Raw genomic sequence first — 25,560 nt, 5'->3', positions numbered from 1 at the left:
AATTTTCTGGTTGAAGCCATATTTTATCAAGAAGCACACTTTTTATTCCAGGTGAATATATGAATGACTGATAATAGCACCGTTATTTAAAAATTACTCTTAATGATTATTTTTATTGAAATTGAGTTTGGGGAAAACTGATGAAAATTATGAGGGCCCCCTCTTTCAGATTCCTCAAGCCCAGACACTGTTAAACCCTTAACATTAATCCCATCATCCTTTTACCTGATGACTCCCTCGTCCCACTTTTAAGAACGTGTGTGTATGGATTCAATACATTCACTGCCTTTTCTTCAAAGAGCTGACTTATACTTCCAAGATAATTTAATTTTGCTCAGTTTTTTGAGAGCCACCCCCCCACCCTTTCCCAGCCCTGTGTACACATAGCTCAAGTTATTTTATAGGTAAAATATGTAAAGCTATTTTGTAGGAGTAATTGAAGTAGAGGTCGCAGAATGGCAGACTCCCGTGCAGTGGCTGTGGGGGCTAAGCAGCGCGAAGGCCTGGACAGACCGGAGATGCAATTCCTGGGCAGTGTGGGAAGCTTTGCTCTGAAGCTCTTTGTTTACGCTGTTATACAGCGACTCCTTGGAGCAGATACGGGATCCAAGACTAGTGGTGCGTGCTCGAGCACCGCCCACTCGCACCTCCTACCCGCACCGTGGACCGTGTGTGTGTGTGTGTGTGTGTGTGTGTGTGTATCCGCGCGCTCGTGTCCAGTGAAATAACCCAAGAATGACACCACATCCTTTCTCCCACAAACAAAACCCTCCATGGATCCCAAGGCTGCGGACCAGTTCCTCGCAAATCTTGCGACCCCGCAGGCAGTGGGTCCCCGATTCCCTGTCTCTTCTGCCTACCCACAGCGTTTTTTAGTGATGCTCTCCTTTCTACGCTGCTAGTCCAGGATGGAAGGGACGCAACTCTGGCGCCGCGATCGCGGTGCGGCAGGGGACGATTCCAAAGGGAGGCCTACTTTGGGAGAGGACCGCTGAAGAGGGGTCCTGAGTGTGGGCTGGGGACGGTGAGTGGGTGCCAGGGAGGGCGCAGGGCCAAGCGGCCGGCCGGGGTGGAGGAATGGCGCCCTCCTTCGGCGCAACCTGGGCAGTCATGTCCCGAACCCTCCGCACGCTCCATCGTGCTGCCTTGGAGTCCCCGGGTGTGCGCAGGAGGGGGGCTGCAGATGCCTACGGGTTTGTGAGCAGGAAGCGGCGTTGACATTGAACACCGGCCGGGTGCGTGCGTGTGTGCGTGTGTGTGAGCCGTGGGAAGGGGGCAGTGCTTCGGGCTGCAGCAAACCACGGCCCTCGGGGAACAGAGCTCAGCGCGCCCCCGAGTCGCCGCCCGCGGGAGCTGCGAGCGCTGAAGCCATTCATGATTTTGGTGACGTTATTCCAGGAGTGGGCGAGGAAGGGCGGGGCCTCTCGGGGCCAAACCCCGCCCCCTCCCCTATAAATACAGCTTCCCCGGCTCTTTGTGGGAGCCGGAGCTCGGTGAAGAGCAGGGCGCTCGGTCTGCACCGCCGACGCCGCTGGCAACCGGGCTGTCTGGGAAAGGCGGACCGGCGAATGCCCAGTGCTCGCGCTCGGCCTCTGCCGCGCCCGTTTGCGCCCGTGTCATCCTCACTCGGGACGCAGTGACCGTTTTTAAATCACAAGGGCGTGGGTCAGCCTTCCCTAGGACTTCATGTCTGTATATTTCCCCATTCACTGGTGAGTATCCTGCGCCTGCGGCGGGCGCCGGTCTAACGACCGAGGCTTCGGGGCCCGGGCACCCGCTCGTGCAGGCTCCGGTGACACTAGCGCCTAGTGCTAACCCGCCGCTGGGAGCCCCTGAAGGAGTCAGCGTCAAGGTTGCAAAGGTGGGGGTGGGGGGAGGTGGTGCTGAGAGCATCCAGACAAAGGAAGTGAACTCGGAACCTTCACGGCTGGAGTGTGTGGTGGTGGTGGTGGGTGGGGAGAGCCTGGGGTCCCAACGAAACCCGGGTAATGAAACCCCTTATGCGGAGTCTGCAGGAGCGCGCGCCCAGCCTGGCGCAGGGGGCTCTACTCTCCCAGAGCCCCTCCCCTTTTTCTTTTTGTTTGCATGCAAGTCTCGGCGTCGAGGCCGGCTGCAGCGGGGCTGAGCTGGTGCAGCCGTGGCGTTTGCAGAGCTCCGGGGAAGGGAGGGGGACGCGCTCCCCACACGTAAGCCACAAGCAGCAGGGCACACGCTGCACCCTCCTCGACCCTCTGCCCTCTGCATAGTCCCTAAGATCCCACTCGCCTTTAAGTGAGCAGACTCTCTCGCGGTGCAGAAATGAAAGGAGCCGGGGCGGGGGCTGGGGGCGGCAGAGATTTGCCCCTGGCCGGGAATGGGAGATAGGAAGGATGCAGAGAGGCCCCTGGTTGCTGGGACTTGCGCGCCGGCTGCTTCTTCCTTCCTGAGCTAAGCAAAGTGGAGGAGTGGCCGAGGTGGAGGAGGGGGGACGAGTGCGGGTGGCCCCGGAACACGCTTTCAGCGAAGCCCGGCCGGGGTTAGGGACAGGCTCCCTCCCAGCCAGGGGAAAGCGGGCTCCAGCCTTGGCGCAGCCCTATCCCAAGCGCAGCCGAGCCCAGGAACCGGAAAGTTCATACTTCTCACTTCAACTTTTTGGGCCCGGGCCACAGCCCCGAGCGAGGACAGCGCCTCATATCAGGTGAAGAACCGAGCGTTAGCCCTGTGGGTGCTTCCCTGGTACTTTTTTTTTTTTTTCTTTTGAGGGTCAGCGGCAGCCTTTCCAAGACCCGGGAGGGACTTGCCTCTTGGAGGTTCCAGCCTTTCAATCTAAACCCAGCATCTTCTCTTAGTCTCCCCTCCCCCATCACAACCCGCCTCTGTTTAGAGAGGGGACTGAACTCTTAGAACAAAGTAAAAATCCCCCCACCCCTGAGGCTTGTACACCCCTCTCTTCCAGAATCCCGACCCCTCTATCCCCTAATAATGTGCAGGTATCCAGGTGCCTTATAGGTGAGACTTTGAAGGTTGGTGGAGGCTTTGTGCCTCTGGTCAAAATTTTGCAAGGTGAGTGTTAAGGCCCCTCAGGGATATTAGCTCCTGAAAAATTAAAGTTCAGGGTTATTTTATTGATCAGGTCTTCACAGTCTGCAACAGTTTTACCCAGACCTTAGCCCTTAACATAACATCTTAGTAACAAACAGGGCACCTGTGGCTCAGAGGTTATACACTTGTTCAGGATCATGCACACTTCAGCAGCAGAGCCTAGACAAGAACCTATTGCTTCTGCTTCCAAAACCAATGTCATTTCTACTCTGTGTAGTAACTAAAAAATGAAGAGGAGTCTGGTATCACTGCTTCCTTAGATATAGTCTCTAAAGCATGCTTCACTTTTTTTTTTAAACCATGTGCACAGACATAATGGTGAAAATGCTGGGTATTGTGTAGCGGGTACCTGGATTTGGTATGTGGGTTTGGCATTATGCATACAGGACCCTGTGTGTGCCCATGGCTTGTGCAAGGATAATGGAACATTTGTATCCTGCTTTAGAGAGTACAAAGCACTTTCACATGTCTGCCATTGGTGGGCCAGCTTGGCCCCTCTGGAAATTTCCTTTGCAATCAGAGTCCCAGTATCCTTAAGGCTTTTTAATCCAGGGGATGTTTTTCAAGCTGCGAGCTTGCAGCTGCTGCTGCTGGGGCTAAAGAAGGGGGTTGGATGGCAGATGTGAAGCTTGCAGAAAAGCTGACCCCTTGGGGCTTTAAGTGGGACATTTTGCCAAAAGGAGCACTAGACAGACAGACATTTAGGAAGGCAGCAGGATTGGACTTTGTCTCCCTGAGGCTGGCCTATTATTGTTATTATGTAATAATAACATGCAGTTCCCCTTTGGAAATTCACACAAGGATTACTTTTGTTTTTAAGTGGAGGGGTGGAGGGAAGACCTGGCTGAGTTGGTTTTAATATGGATACATGGACTCAGCCATCTACTGTTGTGGTTTATTCTAGTTCTGTCTTTAAAGAAAAATTCAGGGTTGCCCTGTCTTAGATGGGACTATAATATTCAGGAGAGTCAGAAGAAGAAGGTTTGCAGATGGAGCTTTGTCAGTGGACTGGACAAGGGCCCTGGTGCTATGGGTTTGGAAGGTTTGGAAGCGTGTGAGCTTGTTTTGGTGCAAGCATTGTTCTGAGCACCTCTTATCCTGCCTCCAGAGATTCCCCTGGTCTCACAGCAAGTGAAGGCTCAGAGGAGGAAAATGCATGCATTTGTTGACTGTTGGTCTGGATTTCTTGGCAGCCCTGACTATCTGAGATCAGCCGAGATGACTGAGGTAATGATGAACACCCCATCCATGGAGGAGATTGGCCTCAACCCCCGGAAGGATGGCCTTTCCTATCAGGTGAGTTAAGTACTCTTGCTTAGAGTATGGTGGCTTTTGCTGGGGCTGAAAGTGTTACAGAGCTGGGGACTTTAGAAAAACTAAGACAGCATGAAGACCCTCTCTTCAAACCCTGACTCATGTGATCAAATCAGAAAGATTTTAGACATGTTGCTCAGAGTAATAGGAATGAGTTTACTGAAGAAATAGGAAAGGGGTTAGGGACATTCTCAAGGGAGAGAGTGGGTCCTCTCAGAGAGGAGAAAGGCAGTGTGCCTGTCCTGCACTCCAGTTTTATTGGGGATCCCAGAGAAGTTTCCAGAGAGTCCCACCCAGGTTCACCTCTTGACTTTTGACTGACAGCAGGATGACATCAGACTTTCAAGATCCCACCGTCATGGCAACTCTAGGTCACCTTGGCCCATGCTGGCAGGTTCTAATTGGATTCTTAACCATGAATTCTTACAGATTTTATGGTTAGGAGGAATGACCCTTATCTCCCAGAGTTTCAGGATCTGGTCACAAAAATATCCTGAGTTCCTCTTGTCAACATTATCTTGGGCCTGCGTTTCTCTTGCAGTTAACAGGTAGTTTGCTGAGGAATGTAACATATCCTGTCCACTAAGGCCAGGCAGGGCTGCAGTAAATTGCCTTTTGGAAAGGAAAGCATGTGGGGTTCAGTACAGTGGGCCCGTTTGAAGAGGCCCTTAACCTTGGGTTCCCACCATCCTCATATGTCTGTTTCCTAACAGAAGCACACTTGGTTTTGTGTCCCAAAGCCACCTGTAAGAGCTGTGTGACCTTAAGGCCAGTCCCCAAATGCCAGGAAACCTTAATTTCTTCATCAGTAAAGTGGGGTATCAATAGACTTCACCTCATAAGATTGTGATGATAAGTCAGCAGGGTGAGAGGATGGGTTTAAGGCATTCATAGTGCCTGGGACACAAAGAGTCCAGCAGACATTAGCTGCTGTGGCTGCCAACTAGCTTAGAGATCACCTGTCTGGTAGATCCAAAATGCATAAAGACCATGAAAAGGAACAAAGTGACATTTTCACTCTCTTACCCCCAGGGGTCTTACCAGGCTGGTGACAGAGCACTTGTTACCCCTGGGGCAAATTGCTTTTGGATAGTCTAGGAGAGTTCCTAGGTTGCTAAATTTGGGGGAAGGAGGAGTTCTGTTTGTAAGGGAAGACTGTGAGGCTAGGGGATTTTATAGAGCTGCTGGTCCAGGGAAGACAGATGGGGTGAGAGGGGCCATGCTGCAGGAATGAACCACATGCCTGCTGTGGACCAAGCATTGTACACACATTGCTTGCTGTGCCACAGCTCAGGTGGGAGTTCTCACCCTGCTCCACAGAGGAGGACACAGCCCCCAGCTGAGTTGGAGACAGGGCTCTCTCCAGCCCCAAGCCTCGCTCTTCTGATTCATGGCATACCTCCACCTTGGGCTGGTTCTGGCTAGAGTCTAGACTCACTCTGGCTGGTCATCCTTAGAGCTGTTCCAGGGGCATTTATTTTGTAAAGAAAGAAACAAATAGAAAACCAGAGTAGGTGCAGACTGATGAGGGGAGAGTGATCAAAGGGCCAGGATGAAAGCTGAGGTTGGGAACAGGCTTGGACTCCCTTGGGAGGCTCAAGGAGGCCCCTTTGTTTTGTATCAATAGAGTCAGGCCCCTCCTGCGGGCTGTTAATGAGGATTCCATTAGCCTGAAGGGCTGAAAAGGTTCTTTCCCCCAGTGGGTCTGAGGAAGGCAGTTGAGAGCCCCAGGGTCTGGTGGGAGGTGGAGAAGTTCCTGGCCTACCAACTAGGCTGTTTTTGGATATCAGTTTCCAAGCCTGTGAGTCAGACTGAATCTTTTTGTGGCTACAGGTGAGATTTTCTTTCATTTCAGGGTTTTAGATTTCCATCACAGAACCTTTCCAAACACAGTCATTGACTTCTTGCATGTGTTTTTTTACACTCTCCTTTAAACAAGTCCCAGGATAAAGGGCCAGGCACTGCAGGACAATTTTCTCAGCCCTTCAAGTGCTTCAGGCCCTTCTGCAGCATCTGAGGGTTGGTGCAGGTGATGATGGAGGACCGGGCTGCCATGCTGGGTGAGGAAGTCTTACTTGGGGCTGCAATGCTGAAGGAAAATAAAGTCACCTCTGGGCTCCTGTGATATCACACCAATAAGAAAAAATTACTCTAGTCTTCCCTTAAGGTGCTGGACCAAGAGCCCAGTTCTCACAGCCCCCAGGAAATCTGTCCCTTCCCCTTGGGTGAGGACTATTGCCCAGTGCCAAAAGATCCTGCCTGGAACTTCAAAGCACTTTGTCAACAAAATGATTTCAGAAAGGGCTCTTGGTTGTGTAATGAAGAGAAAGGGGAGAAATTATACTGTTTGACCAAGTACACAGGCAATCTGGTCATTCTAGATATGAGCCATACAGAAGCTATGGTCAATCCAGGTATGGGCAGCAATGATCAAATCTGAGTTATAGAATCTAAGAAGGTCTGGAAGAGGGAAGCCAGAATAGGGCTGGGATATGAAATAAAATGAAGGCTTTCAGGAGGCCACACCATGTGTCATGTAATTGTTACAGCAGCAGACACCCTTTGGCTCACCCCAGTATATGCCAAGTGAGAGACTCTAGTGAGCTGGTCTAACGATTCTCACGTGACAGATTTCTCTGGGCCCACTCAAATTAGTGCTATCCAATTAAAAGCTTTCCCACCAGAGCTCTGGGGATTGGCTGTGCTGGTTCTTGGCCGGAGCTGGTCTCTCTGCATGCTTGGGCTTGGCTCAGATCTGGGGGTGGGAATCTCAGAACTCTGCTCTTGGCTTTCCTCCTGAGGATAATAATAGTATGTGGCTTTTATTAAGACCTGCTTTTCCAAGGAACTGAGAGTGGGAAAGAGACATCAATCCCAACTTGGCAGATGAAATAGAATCTCAGGCTTGTGGTTTGACCTTGAAACAAGGTCATCAAATAATGGCCCATTGGACTTTGTCAGTCATTCCCCCACCTTTCAGACCTATTGAGAATGAACCTTTCCTGATTTCTCTGTACTGGATGTGACCTTTCTTTCAGTGCTTGTGGCATTTTGTACTTTGCCAGGATGTTGTGCTGGGCTTTGAGGATATGCGTCCTGCCTTACCTTGTTCTTGCCTGGGTCTTCCAGGACAGGAGATGACTTACTATCACCTTTGTACCCTGCCCCCACACCTATTGGCTCAGTGCCTTCACAGAGCAGGTGCTAAGTGGATGGTGGGCAAGTCTCTTGATTCAGAAACTGGCCACTTTCATCTCTTTCTTAGATCTGCTCAGGCCCATGCCTATAAGGGTTCCAAGTGAATGCCCTTTTTATCCTAAAAGATCCAGTTTAGCCCCATCTTTTGTCTTTTTATAGTACTATATTGTTAGCCAGTACCATTTGGATATCACATCAGATAAGTGATATCCATGTCTGCACATTTATTTGGCATGAATTATGTCATCCCACAGGTTGGGTGAGTAAATAGTTACTAGAAAGTCTGAGTACCTTTTGAGCAGGCTGTTGGTGACAGCTGACTCTCAGAGCTGAGTGGGAGGTCTCTATGAGGACATTTATGACCCTGAAGGCTTTAGCTTCCTGCCTACACTGTAGGCCCCAAGTCACCAACCTGTGGGACAGGAATGTCTGCTGTCCATGAAAACAAGTCAGCGGCTGCCTGGGAAGCCTGCTCCTTCCCTGGCTCTAGGACTCTAGGCATGTGGTGCTTGGGGATCTCTGACTGGGTCTCCTTTTATGCTAGGCTTGCATTGGTCTGGGCTCTGTACAGGGAAGCATCCTAGAGGAGCTTCTGGGCTCTTTTGGTGCTGAAACCCAAGAGGCACTGGGATTCTGGTCTTGCTGCCTGACTCCCCCCAGCCCAGTGCATGTAGGCCTCCACAGTTTTACCCACGTCAAGGTCAAGACATAACTATGGCTTCTTAGTTTTAAACTGTCCTTTCTAAAGCATCCCCAATAAGATCTGATATCAGTGTCCTTCCTGGGGACTCTTTCTGGGGATCCCTTTCTAAGCAGAGCACACTCCTGACTGGTTGCCTTGGTATTCCACCTGCCATTGCTCTTGGTCATGTACTTCTGCTACTTGATATCATCTACTAGGCAGGCAAGCAGCAGACTTTCCTTCTCAGGGAGTCAAGGGATGCCACTCTCAAACCAGAAGGAGCAATTTCTTCGCAGAATGCACTGCTCCGGTTCCCTGTGTGTTCCTTTTGATCTACTGAGCAGAGAGCTTCTCCATCTTCCCCTTCATCTCCCAGGGCAGGAGGGAGTAATCCAAGGGAGGAGGAGGGATAGAAGTGGCCCAGATGGTTTTGCCTGTGCCTGTTATTTGCTTCTTGAGGTCTCGGAGCCTCAGTCTCACTCTGTCCTGGGGAGGACTCATGGGAGCTGGGAATCGGCTCCCAGGGAATTGGGCCCTGGACAGGGTCTTGTGGCCCCTTCTGTCTCAGAGGCTCATCCACAGCCAGCTGCTCTCTCTTCAGAGCCCCTTGTTCTTTACCAGGAACAGTGATTCCTCTCTGGTCCAGGAGAGCACGGAACAGCAGCATTTCAGAACTGTCCTCATGCACCCCTACACGGAGCCACCTTCATAAATGTCCTGAGCCTGGCTCACTGTGCTGCTCCCATCAGGGTGGGATGCATGTGTCTACACAAGGGCTGGGCTTAGCTTTCCTGTTCCTGGGTTAGGGCCTCAGGAAGGTTGCTGCTCAGCAACATACTGCTGTCCCCCTCAAGCTCCTGCATGTAGGTCACTCTGGGAATAACTTATCAGCTCTGTTTGTGTCCTCCTCCCGAGTCCTCTTGTCTCATTGGTTACCCCTGCATGTCCCCCAGAGCTCGAGAGGCCCCACTGAGCAACTGCACACAAGTCCCATGGTCACCAGGAAACCATCTTTCACAACATCAGACTTTAAAAAGGCACAGGAGTCCCTGGAGAGACATAAAGCTAAAATTCCAAAACACTTGGCAGGAGACAGCCAGCCACAGACACGACATGTTACTGGAATCATGGCAAGTTTTCTTTCTCCATCCCAACTCCCTCCACCGCTCTCCTGGGTAAAAATCACACCAGTGTGATGTATGAGAGGCAGCTCTGGCTTCTGGGTTTGGAATCACAAGGAGCCCATTTCTCTGAGTGGCATTGAGCTGCCTCTGCACACACTGCATCCTTATTCACCTCAAGTCCACTTTGCATGAGGATCCAGCACTTTCCTCCTGTACTCAGAGCCTGCTGTGGAAGGCCCCTGGATCAGACCGCAGAAGGCTGGAATTGTTCCCATGGGAGAAGTCTCCCTCTCCCCGTTCCCCTGTGGGCACAACAGTGGGTCTGTGCCCAGCCAGGGAGAGAACAAGCTTCCTTCACTGCCCAGCCAGCCGGCTGCACACTACAGCCATACAGCCTCCTCTCAAAAGGCCCGTATTGGCCCTGCCGCCTCCGGCTCACAGTGGTTGGGTGTTCGTCACACCACAGAGCCAGGGGCCATGTCTTAGACTGTCTTTGTTCCTACAGTACCGGCCACGGTGTCCTATAAACAGTCACTTAATGAGCGCTGAATGATGGACCGGGCCTTTCTCTCCTTTCCCTGCATTGAGAACCGGGCCTGTGCCTTGGCAGTCCCATAGTGTAGATTTTTATAGGGTCAGCATTTTCTGAGTCGACCCAGCCCCCACGTAGGATAGAATGGAGGGTTGTACTGTGAAGAAAGGGATGAGTTTGGGTGGCGAATCTTGTGACTGAAGTCAAGAGCTATTCCTGGGTGTCTGGCGAATGTCCTGAAGTGATCTTTCAGGCCTGATCCTGAAATAATCCTCAGGGAACATGAAGATAGGCCCTTCATTCACACAGGGCCCCGACTCGCTGAGGTTCCCTTCTTTCCAGTCTAGTAGCCACAGCATCACCTCTGTCTGCCTCTCACCTCCCCACCTGCCCTTCCCACTTTAGGAAGGTTCTGTGTCAGCAAATCAAACCTTGTGCCAACTGCCTCCCCTTGACTTGGCAATGGTTTCTTATTGCACAGATCCATCTTGAAACCAATTTGCCTAAAATTTCTCCAAATTGTTGTCAAGCCAGCCCTGGGGAGCTGGGGAGCTCCCTTGGCTCTCTCCCCTTTGGGCTTAGTTGTCTTGCTCCGTGGGCAGCTCATCTTAGGTGAACTGGAGAACAGGCCCCCAAACCTGTAGCTGAATCAGCATCGATTACTTGCTTCTTGAACAGAAAGTTTCCTGGAGTCAATAGGAAGGACGGTTTTAGGTTTCAGATCTCTCACATAAAGCAGGGTAGATCCAAGCGAAGAAGGTGTCACATGTCTTTCCCGAGATGGTTGGTCTCTAGGCCTGCGTGACTTTCTCCTGGCTTGACTTGGGGTGGTTTCCAGACAGAATTGTAAATGTACCTTGGAATCATCTTCTAATTTTACTTTGTAGAGCTTAAAGCAATTGTCGAGCCCTCTGGACGGAACCCGCTGCCTGCGGACACTCTACACTACACACATACACACACGGTTAAGAGCCATTTAACACACACAGTTGGAAGGCAGAATGTTAGCACAGTTGTTAAAGATTAGAGTGTTGTAGTTATAGGAAATGTTTTCCTTCTCTTTCTCTCTTTGTTAGTAATTTCATATCATTCTGGATATAGTGCATGTTGTATGATTTTTGTGCTTTTCAAATTTTTATGCCCATTATAAAATTTTTATTTTCTTCATTCAACTTTTTGTTTTCCAGTTACCATGTGTAAATCACAGCTGTTAACACTTGAGCATCTTTTGCCTTCTTTTTCCAATGTACTTAGAACTCTATGTAGCAATAATTATACATTGTTCTGTTCTGCAGTCTTAACAGCATCTATCACCAGCACATTACAACTTAACCTTAAAAATACTCCAGAATTGAACTGGAGATATAGCTCAATGATGGAGCCCTTTTCTTGCATGTGCGAGGCCCTGGATTCAATCCCCAGCATTGCACAAACAGAACGAAACAAAAAACCCAAAGCTATCATTTTTAATATATGCTTAAAGTTATAAGATTGTTTCACTATTTTCCATTGTTGAAATTTTTAGGTCATATTATTTCCTTATAAATGATATGATAATTTACATATAATTCTATCAACCAACCTGTGCATAATTTATACTGTTTCTTTAGAATAATCTTAGTCCAAAGGTAAAAATGTGAGTTTGTGAGTGCACATTATCATTAAAAGGTAATATTTAGCTGGGTATGGTGGCACATGTCTATAATCCCAATGACTCAGGAGGCTGAGGCAGAAGGATTGGAATTTCAAGGCCAGCCTCAGCAACTTAGCAAGACCCTATCTCAAAAAATAAAAAGGGCTGGGAATGTGGCTCAGCGGTAAAGTACCCCAGGTTCAATAATCCTTTGTACCAAAAAAAGAAAAATGAAAAAGAAAAATAACCCATATTCCTATCACTGAGACATTCTGGTATGTTTTCTTTCAACAGGTTTCTGTGTACTTATATTTAAAAAATAAAATTGAAATAATAGCGTGTGTGCTGTAGTGAATGCTTTTGTCATTTAACATATTGTGACTATGTTCTTGTCATTTGGTTTTCTTTGTAATATAGCATTTTGTTATGTACCATTTCTTACTGCTGAATATTTAGGTTGTGGCATATTTTGTTCTTACAAAGAACACTGCTCCGAAACATCATTTTACATAAACCTCTGCACGGGTCTAATTAATTTCCTTGAAATAAATTCCTGAAAGTAGAATTACTTGACTTAAAGAGATTCAACATCATTTAGGCTTTTGATTTTATATTCCCTGAAAAACAGAAAATATAAATAAAAGAGTTTATTATGCTCCCAGCATTGAAAGTTCTAGCAAATAGCATCACAGGGTGTAACATATATAGAGATGGAGAAGTGGAGAAGCTAGAGTTAGAAAAGTGCTTGGGTATTTTAGCATTTTAGAAGGTGTTATACATCTTCCCATGGTTAATTATTTCAAGCATGATGGTAATAATTGATGATGTTTAAGCGCCATTTAACCAGCATTGCAAAATAGCTAGTGATGATATTCTTTTTTTTTTTTTTTAAGTATCAGGATTGAACCCAGGGGTGCTTAACCACTGAGCCACATCCCCAGTCGTTTTTATATTTTTAAAATTTTGAGACAGGTTTTAACTTAAGTTGGTTAAGGCCTCACTAACTTGCTGAGACTGTCTTTGAACTCAAGATCCTCCTGCCTCAGCCTCCCAAGTTGCTGAGATTACAGGTGTATGCCACCATCACACCTGTCTGCTAATGATGATAGTCTTGACCCATGGTAGGTACGTTGATGCACTCTGGATTCCAAATGTGTATGGGTCTCTATTTTTCTTTGACATTGGAGTACCATGTAACGATGAAAAAACCAGAGAAATCGCTTTGGTCTGAAGAACCCTGAAATTTGACCAGAGGCATACTTAGCCCATGCCCCTCTTGGCATCCCTGGGGCCCTGTATCTGGTTCATGAAATGCTCATCGTTGAAAAATAGTGCTTCCCTGGAATTAAGACTGGGTTGGGGGCTGGGGATGTGGCTCAAGCGGTAGCGCGCTCGCCTGGCATGCGTGCGGCCCGGGTTCGATCCTCAGCACCACATACAAACAAAGATGTTGTGTCCGCCGAAAACTAAAAAATAAATATTAAAACATTAAAAAAAAAAAAAAAGACTGGGTTGGACTCTTAGAAGTAGAATGAAACATAAAGGACATCTTGTACCCCATCCAAGGACCTTCTACCTGATAAGCCTGTGAAGCTGCAGGTGTTTGAAGCATGTGAACAGTCCCAGCCAGTGTTCCAGTAGGGTCCCCATGTTCCTCGTGGTTTACAAAGTTAATTTGGATGTTACATAGACAACTTTTTAAAATGTTAGTACATTTTATGATAACCACTTATGATCTATAATATTAGTTTCCCATTTATGTAGTGATAGAGTTTTATTTTTAAGCAAATATGATTTAAATAAGTGAGTAAAGAAAAAACCTAACAGGCATGTGGATTGGATAGGGATGAGCAAGGCGGTCCCTTGAGGCTGGCAAACCCAGGCAAGAGCTTGTGTGTGAAATTCCTCAGCACAGTTCTTTTAGGGGACATCATTGTTGTTATCATGAAGGAATTTGTTTTCTTCAAAAGTCCCCTTAGAAACATCCATAAAGACAGCTAATATTAAATTATGATTTCTGTCTTTCTTTGGTCATTTGCCCCCTCAGATGTGGCAGTAGAAGTACCAGGATCCTTCCTGGCTGTTTTCCTTGGCACTGTAGTATTGGAGATTTTCGTGCCAAATTACTTCTTGATAATGTGTCTGTGTATACACTACTTCACATTTGAACAAAGTGTTAAAACAGGAAGGCAGCTGCCCCAGGGGTTCACAGACACTTTCCAGGGGACATGACAGCAGGAAGCATTTTCAGGAAATCCATGTCTACACCTTTAGCTTCCTCTGGTGGCTTTTCTCAAATTGCAGTTCCTGCAGACTGGCCTCACCAGGGTCCCTTTCCTACCTCTCTGTCGAGATTGTCCTTGCCACCCACCCTCCTGAGTTCTTTCAAGTTGCCTTCCCCAGGATGGAAACTTTAGGGGCTTCAAACACATGGACCACTCAGAATGTACTGTCCAGGTAGCCCCATAAGTCCCACCCCTCCTTCACAGTAAGAAAGCAGTATAGTAAAAATTTACCTTTATGGCCAGACATGGTGGTACATGTCTGTAGTCCTAGTGACTTGGGAAGCTGAGGCAGGAGGTTTGGAATTTCAAGGCCAGCCTTAGCAATTTAGCAAGACTCTGTCTCAAAATAAAAAAATAAAAAGGGTTGGGGAGGTAGCTCAGTGGTAAATCATCCCTGATTTCAATCCCCAGTACCAAAAAAAAAAAAAAAAATCTTGTATTTAGTAATTGTTTGTGATACGTTCATCAATCAGTTAGATACTAATAGATGCAATAAGCAAATCCAGATTTTAATTAACCAAAACGTAAGGTCACAGAATATTTTTAATAATGTCCATTTAAATATAAAAATTTACTTTTTTATTGCAAAGAAGTATGAAAAGCTAATGGCTAAACATTTGGCAAAAATAAAAATACATTAAGAAAAAGTTTTATGGAGAAGTGGGATGGAAATATAGATTCAAGGAGAGGAAGGAGTACTATGAAATATAGGAGCTTGGTCAGGGGTTTTCCAGTGGGAGATGGTTGATATCAAACTGCTGTAGTTTTTATAACCCAGCAAGTACATTGAAAAAAAGAGTGGTATATGTGTTTTATTTTCAGGTGTTATTATTTATATTAGGAGTTTTAGGACATGTGAAAGGAGATGCAGTTATTCAAAAATTTTTAGGGGGTTTGCAAACAAAATGTTTGGATCCCTGGGTGTCGAGATCCCCCTTGGAGTCAGGACTGCTGATTTTCAGAGCAGGAGGGTAGCCTGGAGACTGGACAGTAGTGTTGACAAGAAACATCTTCTATGGTAGCATGACTTTGGGTCACCCGGGGGTTCTCTGGACACTGCCAGGGACTCAGAGCTCAGAATCCCTCAGCTCAGAGGGATTATGGACTAACAATCTGGGACTGGACTCTGATCTTGGCTTCTCTGCTGTCTGTGCCATCTCAGGCCACTTGCGTCACTTCTTTGGACCTTATTTTCCCTCTAATCTCGATTGTTTTTGTTAGAAGGTTGAATAATGAGGTGAAATCCTCCGTCCGCTGCTGGAGGTTCACATGGGATTGATGTGCGCTCTCTCTTGTACCTGCTTTTAGATGCTTTGAGGGCATATTTGCTGTTCCCCTCAAGTCTTTTTCACTTTTAAAATACATGTTGTCTTCCCATGTCTTGGCGTGCATGGTTGTCTCCGTATGTTGTTGTTGTTGTTGTTTTTCCTCCAGGCCAACAAATTTTTGGTCTTAGTCCCTTTTATACTCTTAAAAATTATTTATGATCTCCCAAGGATCTTTTGTGTATGTGGAGTATGTCTGGATATTTATTGTTTTAGAAATCAAAGCAGAATTTTTCATTTTTTATATATCAATTCACTCAGAATAACAATGAAACCATTATGTTAATATAAATAACAATTTTTCATAAAAATAACTATATTTTTCCCAAAAAGAAAAAGTTCAGTGAGAAGAGAGGCTCTGTTTACATTTTTTTGTGAGTCTCTTTTGTGTTTGGTTTAATGGAAGTTGGCTAGATTCTCATGTTCGCCTTCCATGAGTCAATCCATTGTAATAGATGTTGGTTGAAGTAAATGAAAATCTGGACCATGCAGTTCTGTAGTTAGAAAATGAAGAAATATCTTAACAATCTTTTTAAAAAAATTTAAATATTTTTCCAAAACTTAACAAGTAGTACTTTCTTACCCATTATGTGATAGCAGAAATCTTATCAGTGAGCTTTTTCTACTCTTACATTAAAATTCATTCCTCTATCTGGCATTTGGAGTGATTTGTTTACCCACGCTTGGTTTTGTGGTGTATTGTATTCATCATTTGGAAAATATAGATTCACTGAGTTATGCAGATCTTCCAAATGTTGACATGTTTCATTACACAGTAGCAAAATGTCAAATTTGTTAACATCTCTACCAATGTCATCAGAAAGCCTCAAGTACAAGGAAGTTATCAAGCTCATGGGCACTGATACAAGTTTTCCAGAATTATAATTTTCACTTAAAGCTCTATTTTTATCATTGGTGACAAATACTAACAGTCATTTTCCTCAAAGTGACAGACTTATTTTGTTCATTTTAAAAAAATATATCTATCCAGAGCTCAAAATAAATGAGATTTTTGAAAAGAAGATAGATAGCTGCTCTAAATATATATATATATATATATATATATATATATATATATATATATACACACACACACATATATATGTTTGTGTGTGTGTATATAATATATATATATATATATATATGTTTATATATATATTATATACCTTCAGTACCCAAGTTGAAGTAGTTTGTTGGTTGGTCAGAGTGGCTGGTTCAGCTGGCAACTCAATCAGGCTTTCTCTGGAGATGACGTTGTATTTTGGTAAGCAGCAGAAGTACTTTTCATTTCATCCCTCCAAATATTAAAACAACATTTATTTTAGAGTCCGTATTAAATAAAAATTTGTTCTTTACTGCTTCACCAAGAACATTAAGGTTTTTGTTTTGTTTTGTTTTGTGTTTTTGGTTGTTTGGCTCTTGTCTTAATTGTCAGAAAGAGGTAAACAATACAATGACAACAAGTATAATTTGAAGGCACTGCATTAATCCTTAGGAAGGTGCCAGAGGTTTTAGTCCCTATTGCTTTTTAGACCATCAGGACGAGTGTCAACATGGTGAAAGAGGAATGGCCTCTTAGTATTATTTGGAAAATATTTTAATACCATGTGCATCCCTCCCTGAAAGGACCTTGGGAGATTTGAGCTTTGAGAACCACTTCTTTAGCCTACATAAAATCCATCTGATGAGAGCATAGTAAGACTCTTGGCTAAAGAGATGGGTGTCCCTCTAGGATGTGGCCCTGTTTGCTTCAGTTGTCAGCATCAGTGCTGTGTTGGGGTTAACTAAATCTCCAGGTGTCTTTGACAGGAACTATACCATCAGGCAGTTTTTGTTTGAGGGGGAGAAACATTATTTTAAACTGGACAAAAGATGGGTAATTAGCTGATGACCTCACTTTGGGGACAAGGTGAATTGGCCTGGCAGGGTGCTGCTGAAGTGACCAAAAGCTGAGCAAAGGCCATGGGACAGGGCTGCAAGGAAGTCCTCAGAGACTTGAGAAAGAGTCGTTTCTATTCTGGGGTGGGTTTGGAAGCCATGCAGGGGTGAGGAAGGGAACAGACAGGGATGAGAAAGCTGTGGGACCAGCTAAATATTCAAGCTTTTTTGTCCCCAAAACAAACAATAAGGGGCTGGTTGAAATGGCAGCTAGGCCAGTCCGAGCTTTCTAAAAGAGAGAGGAGGTGTGGCCTTGGGACATTTGAGTGATACCAATGGAAGACAGAGAGAAGGATCCAGACCACTGGGGATTCTGTTGTCAAGAGGGGGGATGATGTGATCAATAAGATACAAGCATTTGAAATCATCTGTGCCACAAGACTGCAGTCTTTCCTCACTACCCCAGAGAACTTGGAGAAAAATTTCTAACATTCTAAAAATTTCATCAGTTCCCTGGGCCCAGCATTATCAGTAGCAATTAGTGCTAATTAATCGGAATTTGGAACTCCCGGACTTGCAGGATGGGTGTGTGTTTGAGAGATGTTTATGAAAGATGGTGTTTATCCCAAGGATTTCCTTTTCTTTTAAGTTTCAAGGCTAGAGGCTTAAGCATCTTTGATCCAAAGGAAGGAGGTCCAGAGTTGCTCTAAAGCCCAAATCTCGGCCCAAGTGCCCTGTAGGATTAGAGACACCAGGATATGGCAGGATAGGGTGAGGTGGGTGTTCCATGGCTCCAGGCCAGAGAAGAGTGAAAACAAGATGAGAGTCTCAGAGATGGACAGTGAGCTGAGTGGCCTCTGAGCAGAGCTAGAGATGGCCCGTCCCTCCCTGAACCCCTTCAGTTGCTCCTCTGCTCCTGAGCCACCATTATTTCTGTTCTTACATGCCACTTTGAAAAGTCAGCAAGATGCCCAAAACATACTGACAACGTAGTGCTAATAAGAGAATAGGAGGTGAGCATTTCAAAGACAGTACTTCTTGCCTTCACATATTATTAGGGGGCAAACTGCACAGTGGGTTATTCATTCGTCTTAGCTGCTGCTCATTCATTCCACCTTTGGAAGAGCAGGAATTGGGAGAGATCTGCCCATTGTTACAATCCAGCCCCCACTAGGAAGGAATAAACACACAAGGCCAATCCATTGTCCAGGAAAAATAAGAAATCTAGACTTCGGGAACCTGGGGGTCAGGAGGGACCTGACTTACCCAGGTGCAGGTCCCTGGAGTGGGCTAAGGGAGGTCCGTAGCGGGAAGGCCTCTGGCTACCAACCATCCGCTGAGTGGCCAGGGTCTGGAGAAGGCTGTGGTTTCCGTTCCAGCTGGCCCCATCCCTGCCCTGGGGAAACAGGGGCTCTGGGAGGAAAGCAGTGAAGTCAGTCATTTCTCCAAAGAACCTGGCCTGGGCTATGTAAGTACAGGCCCAGAGTGCTGCTCTTGTGCTCCTGTCCCAGGCTACAGCTGTCAGTTTTCCAGGCTCTCGCTCTAAAGGGTCCTTGGGGACCCCAGCTTTACATAATAAGAACCAGCATTAGGAATTCAGAGTTTACAGAGCTTGTTCATACATACCTGTATGTGATTCTCTCCAAAGCCCTGTAAGATCAGAATTAGCATTAATTCCAATTTATAGAGGAAGCGAGAAGGGCAAGGGGCTGGCTCTCTACACCCAGCACAGTATAACACCACAATACTGCTGTGGAAATGACTCCCTCATTTCACTCAGGAGGCAGCTGAGGCTCAGAGAAGTTACCATGACTCCATGAAGGTCACAGAGACAGACAGACAGAGGGGCAAGGCAAATGCCTGATCTTCCAGACTCCTGCTCACCTGTGGGAATGGTGATTTTCCACAGTAGTTTTGGGGTTGAGTCTTTGTTCCTCTCTGCAACTAGAGAGGGTGGAGATTTACTGTGTGGTTTTGTGCACAGTGCCTTGGGGAGCTGGCTTGCCTATTTGTCTCAGGCCCTCTACCCCCCACCCTCCACCCGCCACCAACCCCCAGCACTTCTTTCCTCTGTGTGTCCCTGCAAAGAGGAGCAGGGTGCCCACATTGCCAGGGGCTCAGCTTGCAGAGCTGGTAATTAGCCCTTTGTGTCCAGTTAAGCACCTTTCATCTCCTGCACCTGCTGGTGTCTGCTTTCCCTATTAGCATCTCTCCTGTCTTTGCAGAGTCCTCCGCCCTCTTTGTGGCCAGCTCGGGTTGTTTGTCAGAGACGATGCACACACAGGGGAGGGCGGCTCCGACCCGTACCACTCACATTTTCCACACGAGATGCCAGACATCTCTCTCCTCTCCCCACCCCAGAGGCGGCCAGGTTTAGGTCACCTGGCTTAAAGGCAGACAGTTGATAGCTAGGTCTCCAAATTTGGGGCCTTTGGAGCCTGGGTATTGCCTTTCAGTTTCCCTCAGTGCACGAAATGGGAGCTGGCTCACCAGTGACTTCCATGCCCACGCAAAAAGCGTCTGCCGATGAATCCTTCATCTTCAGAAGGAGCTTGCCCCCGGTCCTATAGTTCTCTGCTCCGGGGCCACCTATCTTGGTCAGCTAACCAAACTTTCTCAGTCTTCCAGGACAGTCCTGGTTTCATAATGCTCATGACCAATCATCTGTCCAATGTGGTAGCCGCTAGTCCCAGGTAGCGATTGAAATTTTTATTAAAGTGTGTTTATATTATATTTATCTAAGTAATAGATAAATTTATATTCATGAATTTTAACCACATTTCAAGTGCTCTGTAGTCACAGTGACCAGTGGCTGCTGAATGGGACAGCATAGGGATGCTCTCGTTACTGAGAACATCCGGTCACGGTGCAGCCCTCTACAGCCAGAAATGCCGGTACGTTGATATCCAAACTCTGTCTCATAGGTGGTCTCTTCCTCCTAAATTGTCCCGAAGCTCCCTTGACCTTTTAAGAGAATCTGTTTGTGTCCTCAACATTCAGGACCTATTGGGATTGAAGGCCAGCTGGCAAAGGATGCTTCTGCAGTGGGGTCCCCTGTGAAATTTCCAGTCACCAGAGTTGAATGCCTATTTGTCCCACACATGGGGGATGCAGGCATGCAGGACCTGGATGCTCTTGGTGTGTGTGGTTGATAAACTTTATCTATTTGGAAAGGAGGGAACTTGGTGCCATTAGTTAGATGTAAGCCACTGGCTGGGGAAACCTAATGCAATAGAGAGGGAAGTGCAGGCAGGAGGAGGAGGTATAGGGCTGGGAGAATCACAGGGCCGATGCTTCTAGACCTGCCCTGCCCAGGGATGAGGTGGGAAATGCCTCTTAGAGCCTCTCCATCTTTCCTTCTGACCCTTTTAGAGATGAGCCTTTGCTACAGAGGGAAGGAAGGATTTTTTTTTTCATCCCAGAAAAAAAAGTGGGGGGGCACTTGGAGCTAGGAGGTCTAACCAGAAGCCGTTTCTTTTTGGAACAGGGGCAACTCTTCATTCCCAGCCAGTTCCTGCAGGCAGGCAGCATGCCGGGCTGGCTGGCTGCCTCGCCCTACCTGTCATGTGCTTGGCAAGTCCAGCTCAGGAGTTCTTTTTTCCACTGCCTTCCCCACCCCATCAAATTGCAGTTGCAACCTCTCATTTTTCTGCTGCCTAGATGATTAAAAAGCATGACTTAGTGGAAAAATGTTGACCTCCTTGGGGTCAGCCTCTTAAGCAGCTGTCGGAGATAAGATTGTGCTGGAAAAAGACTCAGCAACCCTTTGCCCGGCTTTCTGTCTGTTTGCAAGGAAACCATAGCACTGTTTGGTTCTGAGTGCTTTCTGTTTATTTTTGGAGAGAGCTACAACTTTGAGGGGCACAATTTGTTATAATCTGATAATAAAATAAAATCTGATGGATTAGAGTAATTGTTACAGTGATTTAAAGTATATAATTAGCAAACTTTGTCGTCCCCCCCCCCCCCACTCCCAATTTTTTTTAATGGCTGCTGCTTTGAGCAATGCAGGGAGCAAAGGTCTTTGGCAATGAAGCAGTATCAGAAGTTCAATGCTCAGACTTCCCCCAAGACTTAATTGTGGAGCTCTTGGTATGAAAAGCATTGTTTGGAGTTATTTTAATTACTGTGTTAGTATTACTGCCTCTTGCTTGGAGATTGGACACTTACTGTAGTCTGTTGGGACTGCTCCAAAGAAGGTATTACGATTTGAATTTTGCTGATGTCTTCAAAGTATTTTATAGTCTCTATATGTGTCAAAAACTTGTACTCACTTAGTGAGACGAGAAGGTCACTTCACTTCTCAAAAGAAGAAACTGAGGTGAGGGGTTGAGAGGACTTGAAATGCAATGGATGTTAAGACAGTGTGAGGGTCTCGGTTCTGTGGTTTGACGCAGTGTCCTCAAATAAACACGTCTTTGAAGTCCTATAGCCATTTGGGTCCCAGTACAGCCACCTTCTAGGGACTTAGCCTTGTGCAAGTCATATGCCCTCTATGTTCTTCAGTTTCCTCGTCTATAAAATAAAGATCGTAGCACTTCATACTTCATAGAATTATTGTGAAGATGGAGATTCTGCTTAGCACAAATCTCATCCATCATCATCAACGTTATTTTAGTCTTCCTCCCCCTATTTTAGGTAAAAACCTATTCCCAGCTTGTAATGAAATCACATGCTTTCCACACTTCAAAGTCCTCTGGCTCCTGCTGGCCTGGCCCTGACTCTTGTCCTTTTGCTCTTCCTTGGCTTGGGTGATCATAATTAGAATCGAGTTTTCATGTCTCCCAGCCTTGTCACAAGAGGCCCGCCCCAGAGGGTGGAGACAGGGCAAAGGGGCTGTGTGGGGCTGGGTAACCATCTCCTCTTGATATCTCACAGCTCTGCCTCGGGTTCTAGGACATGAGGACAAGTGTCCAGACTGAGTAGCTCTTCTTTTGGGCTGGCCAGACAGTCATCCTGGAGACCAGGCTGGGGCATCCAGAAGCTGACTGGGCAATGGAGACCCAGAGCCCTGCTCACCTTTCCCAATCAGTTTCCTATCTGGGAAATGGGGTGTTGACCTAGTGGCATCTAGGTTTTGTGGTTCTGTTCATGTTCCAAAAGGCACAGGCACAGGAAACAAGCAGACCAAGTTTGGAATCCTGGCTCTGCCCTGCAACCCTCAGAATCCCAGGGTCTTGCTGCCCCAGGGGTGGCCATGAGTCCTCAGCAAGGTGATCTCTGAAAGCACTTTGTGTGCCTTCCACTCATTTGAGGTGCCCTGGCTCATGCCCAGAGCCCCAGGTGGGGCTCGACTCCCCAGGAGAAGGAACAGAGGACCCAAATAGCCCACCTGATCCACTCCCTGCTCTGTACCTGCCTTCCTCTGTGCACAGTGCAGTCCAAGGGTGGAGCGTTAGGGTTGGCCAGGCAGAAGGAAAAGCCCAGAATGGGGGTCAGCTTCCCTGGGCCTCCTTTGACCATCCTCCCCCCCACCCCAGGCCAGCCCCTCCTCTACTTGTTTTCTTTCTGGCTGCTATTACGATCCTTTTTTATGAGGCTTGTTAAGTCTTTAATGATGCCTGGCTGTGCAGCTGGCTTAAGTCTTAATCCCCAGCAATAGGCCTTTATTGGATAAATGGTTAATAATCACTGGTCTGCAGGGATTGGAGAGGCTTCTTGGGGCCTGTGATTCTCAGAAGCCCCACATGGCCTGTGACATGGGCAGAGTGTGACTTGGCTGGGAAGGCACTGCTTGGAGTTGGGGTGCAGTAACTCTGTAGGTCCTTGGAGCAGCATAGGAGTTGCGGGGGGCCTGAATATTTCCACCTCAGGCTGCCATGGGCCTGTCTCCATCCAGCAGGAGCGAGTAGCCTGCCAGAATGTCTTCTAATGTGTTCCCCCCCCCCCCCCCCGCATTCCACTTGTTCTCTTACTATGAACAAGCTGTGTGACCTTGAGTGAATCTCCTGACCCCTCTGGGCCTGGGTTTCCTCAGCTGTGAAACGGAGAGGTGAGAGGAGATGGCCTTGAAGGTGCAGAGTGTCTGAGATTTGGTGAGCCCCAGTTCCCCAGACCAGGACTCCCCTCTCCTGCTCTCAGGTGTGTCACCAAGGGCTGTGAATGGCTAGGGACCAGCAGCCCGGTGGATTAAGTACTTAAGCTGCTGGACAAAGAAATTGGGTCAGCTCTAGTCACAGGGCAGTGCGCGCATAGGGATCCACAGAGCCAGACTGGCCCTTGATTTTATAGCGTGGCTGGGGGTTCCTGTAGTTCTGGGCAGGACACACAGTAGGTGTTAACAAATGCAGCCTTCCTGATGGGACTCTGGGAGGAGAAGTGGACTCGCCCAGGTGTAGGGCTGGCGAGAAGCCAAGGGTTGTTCACAGGTGCAGAAGGCGGGGGCCTTGGATTTTGTTTCCAGCAGGCTTGTGACTGGGGGCCCTGCCTTCGTCTGGATTTGGCTTTGACTTGATAGTAGCAATGGGGTCAGGACCCCTCTACTTGAGGGACAGGGCAGTACTGTGGCTTGGGTGTCAGGCACACCTGGTTTGAGTATCATTCATTTCCAGGCTGTATGGTCTTAGTCAACTTACTTGCCCAAGCCTGGGATTCTTTAAGATAGCATGGGTAACACCTGTTTTCAACTGTGTTGGTTTGAAATTATCCATGTAAAGAACCTAGTAGTTTGTCTGCTTCTACTGGGTGCCTCTGGCAGGAGCTTTATGTTTGGGTACTTGCATGCTTTGCTCTGCAGGTGTAAAATACTTGCTACAAAGAAAGACATGGCTTGCTGTGGTGACATGATTTCTAATTCTTTTATCTGGAAATAAAGAATCCAGTTAGAGATTCAGTACTGAATCTCAGGCTGCCATGGGCCTGTCTCCATGCTTGCAGGAGCGAGAAACCTGCCAGAATCTCTTCTAATGTGTTCTCCCTCCCACTCCATTTGTTTTCTTACTATGAACAAGCTGTGTGACCTTGAGTGAATCTCCTGACCCCTCTGGGCCTGGGTTTCCTCAGTTATGAAATGGAGAGATGAGAGGAGATGGCCTTGAAGGTGCAGAGTGTCTGAGATTTGGTGAGCCCCAGTTCCCCAGACCAGGACTCCTCTCTCCAGCTCTCTCTTACTGCCCCGCAAACTTTTAGCTTCAGGACTAAAACAAAGTCTGCCTGAGGGACAGTTTCCCTCAAAACTTATTCCCCTGGCTCCAGCCTTACCTCCCAGGGTCCCAAAGGCTTAGCACGGTCACTGGCAGAGGGCCAGCACTCAGCTTGCCATGCGTGTGTGTGAAAGGAAGGAACTGAATTTCTCTTTCAGATGTGTGTGTGACCAGGTGCCTGCTCTGCTTTTATTTCAGATTTTCCCCGACCCGTCAGACTTTGACCGCTGCTGCAAACTGAAGGACCGCCTGCCCTCCATCGTGGTGGAACCCACCGACGGAGAGGTGGAGAGCGGGGAGCTCCGGTGGCCCCCTGAGGAGTTCTTGGTTCAGGAGGATGAGCCCGACAACTGCGAAGAGACAGCGAAAGAAAATAAGGAGCAGTAGGGTCCTAGTGGGTGCCCTGGGTCGATCGTGCCAGCCAGCATCTGTTCCTGAACTGTGTTTTTTTCCCATCTGGATGGAAGAAGAGAGTGAGCCACAATCGTTCTGAAAATGTCAAATGAGGCTTCCGTTTTGCACCTGCAAATCACCAAATTGGTTTTCTTTTCTTTTCTTGTCTTTTTTTTTTTTTTTTTAATCCGCTGAGCAGTGGAGCCCTCTGACAAAAACTTGCAAGGCCTTCTGAGAAATGAAGCTGCAGAGAGCAGGGGGCGGGGGTGTAGGGAAGGGGTGCTGCTTCTGAGATCAGTATCTGAACTCCAACAGCCAGAGGCAGTGGGGGGTCCAGGAAGGTGAGGGGGATGGGCAAGCTGGCCAGGAACCTTTGGTGTAAGAAAGCCAACACCAGGCAAGAGAGAAAGATACAGGTTTTTAAGAAAGCATTGAGCAGAGATCTGCACCCAGGAAGTGCTTGGCGGATTTGCGCTGGCTGCTGGGGCATCAGAAAAACCAAGTCTTCATCTCACTCTGCTTTGCTGTCTCACCCACTGCCAGCCTTCCCCTTTAGTTCAGGAGTGTTGGTCAGTGACCGAGAGGAGAGGACAGGGAGAAAGAGAAAGGGGCTGCTTGCAGGGCCAGCTGGAGGGATGTGCAGGAAAGGAATCCTGTCCTTCCCTGGATTCTGCCCCCAGCTGCAGCTTGCTCTCCGAGCCCAGGAGACTGGAGGTTTGTGAGAGGCAGCGCTTTTGAGCTTTACTCCCCAGAAGGACCCTTTTTGCCTGCTGGCACTTTGCAGAGTGGCAAGAGCACTTCCTGCCCTTGCTGGAGGCCCCAAGGCTGATGCTTGGGCAAGAAGGCCCTTCCTTCCACTGCCCCCTCCCAAGACTTGCTCTCAGAGTCCCATGGAGTCAGGGGGACAGAGGCAGCAGAGCAGGGGGGCTCCCAGCCTGCCCTTCCTTCTTCTCCAGCACCTTCCCCAGCTGTG

General features: G+C 47.5%; 1 protein-coding gene across 2 annotated transcripts; it reads left to right on the top strand.

The window, feature by feature from the left end:
• The first annotated feature begins 1,469 nt into the window (after positions 1-1,469).
• Positions 1,470-24,764, top strand: LBH (LBH regulator of WNT signaling pathway). Of its 2 annotated transcripts, XM_081264495.1 has the most exons (4): positions 1,940-2,186; positions 2,649-2,677; positions 4,275-4,377; positions 24,393-24,764. In XM_081264495.1, exons 1-4 carry the CDS (start codon positions 1,989-1,991, stop codon positions 24,579-24,581), a joined length of 519 nt encoding a protein of 172 aa, XP_081120621.1. In that variant the 5' UTR covers positions 1,940-1,988; the 3' UTR covers positions 24,582-24,764. The 2 variants fall into 2 exon arrangements, with proteins under 2 accessions (XP_081120622.1, XP_081120621.1); XM_081264496.1 differs by lacking the exons at positions 1,940-2,186; positions 2,649-2,677 and adding an exon at positions 1,470-1,712.
• Positions 24,765-25,560: the final 796 nt, after the last annotated feature.

This window comes from Spermophilus citellus (genome assembly GCF_964194105.1).
Source record: "Spermophilus citellus genome assembly, chromosome: 13".
Lineage (NCBI taxonomy): Eukaryota > Metazoa > Chordata > Mammalia > Rodentia > Sciuridae > Spermophilus > Spermophilus citellus.
This window is presented reverse-complemented; position numbering and strand designations above follow the sequence as displayed.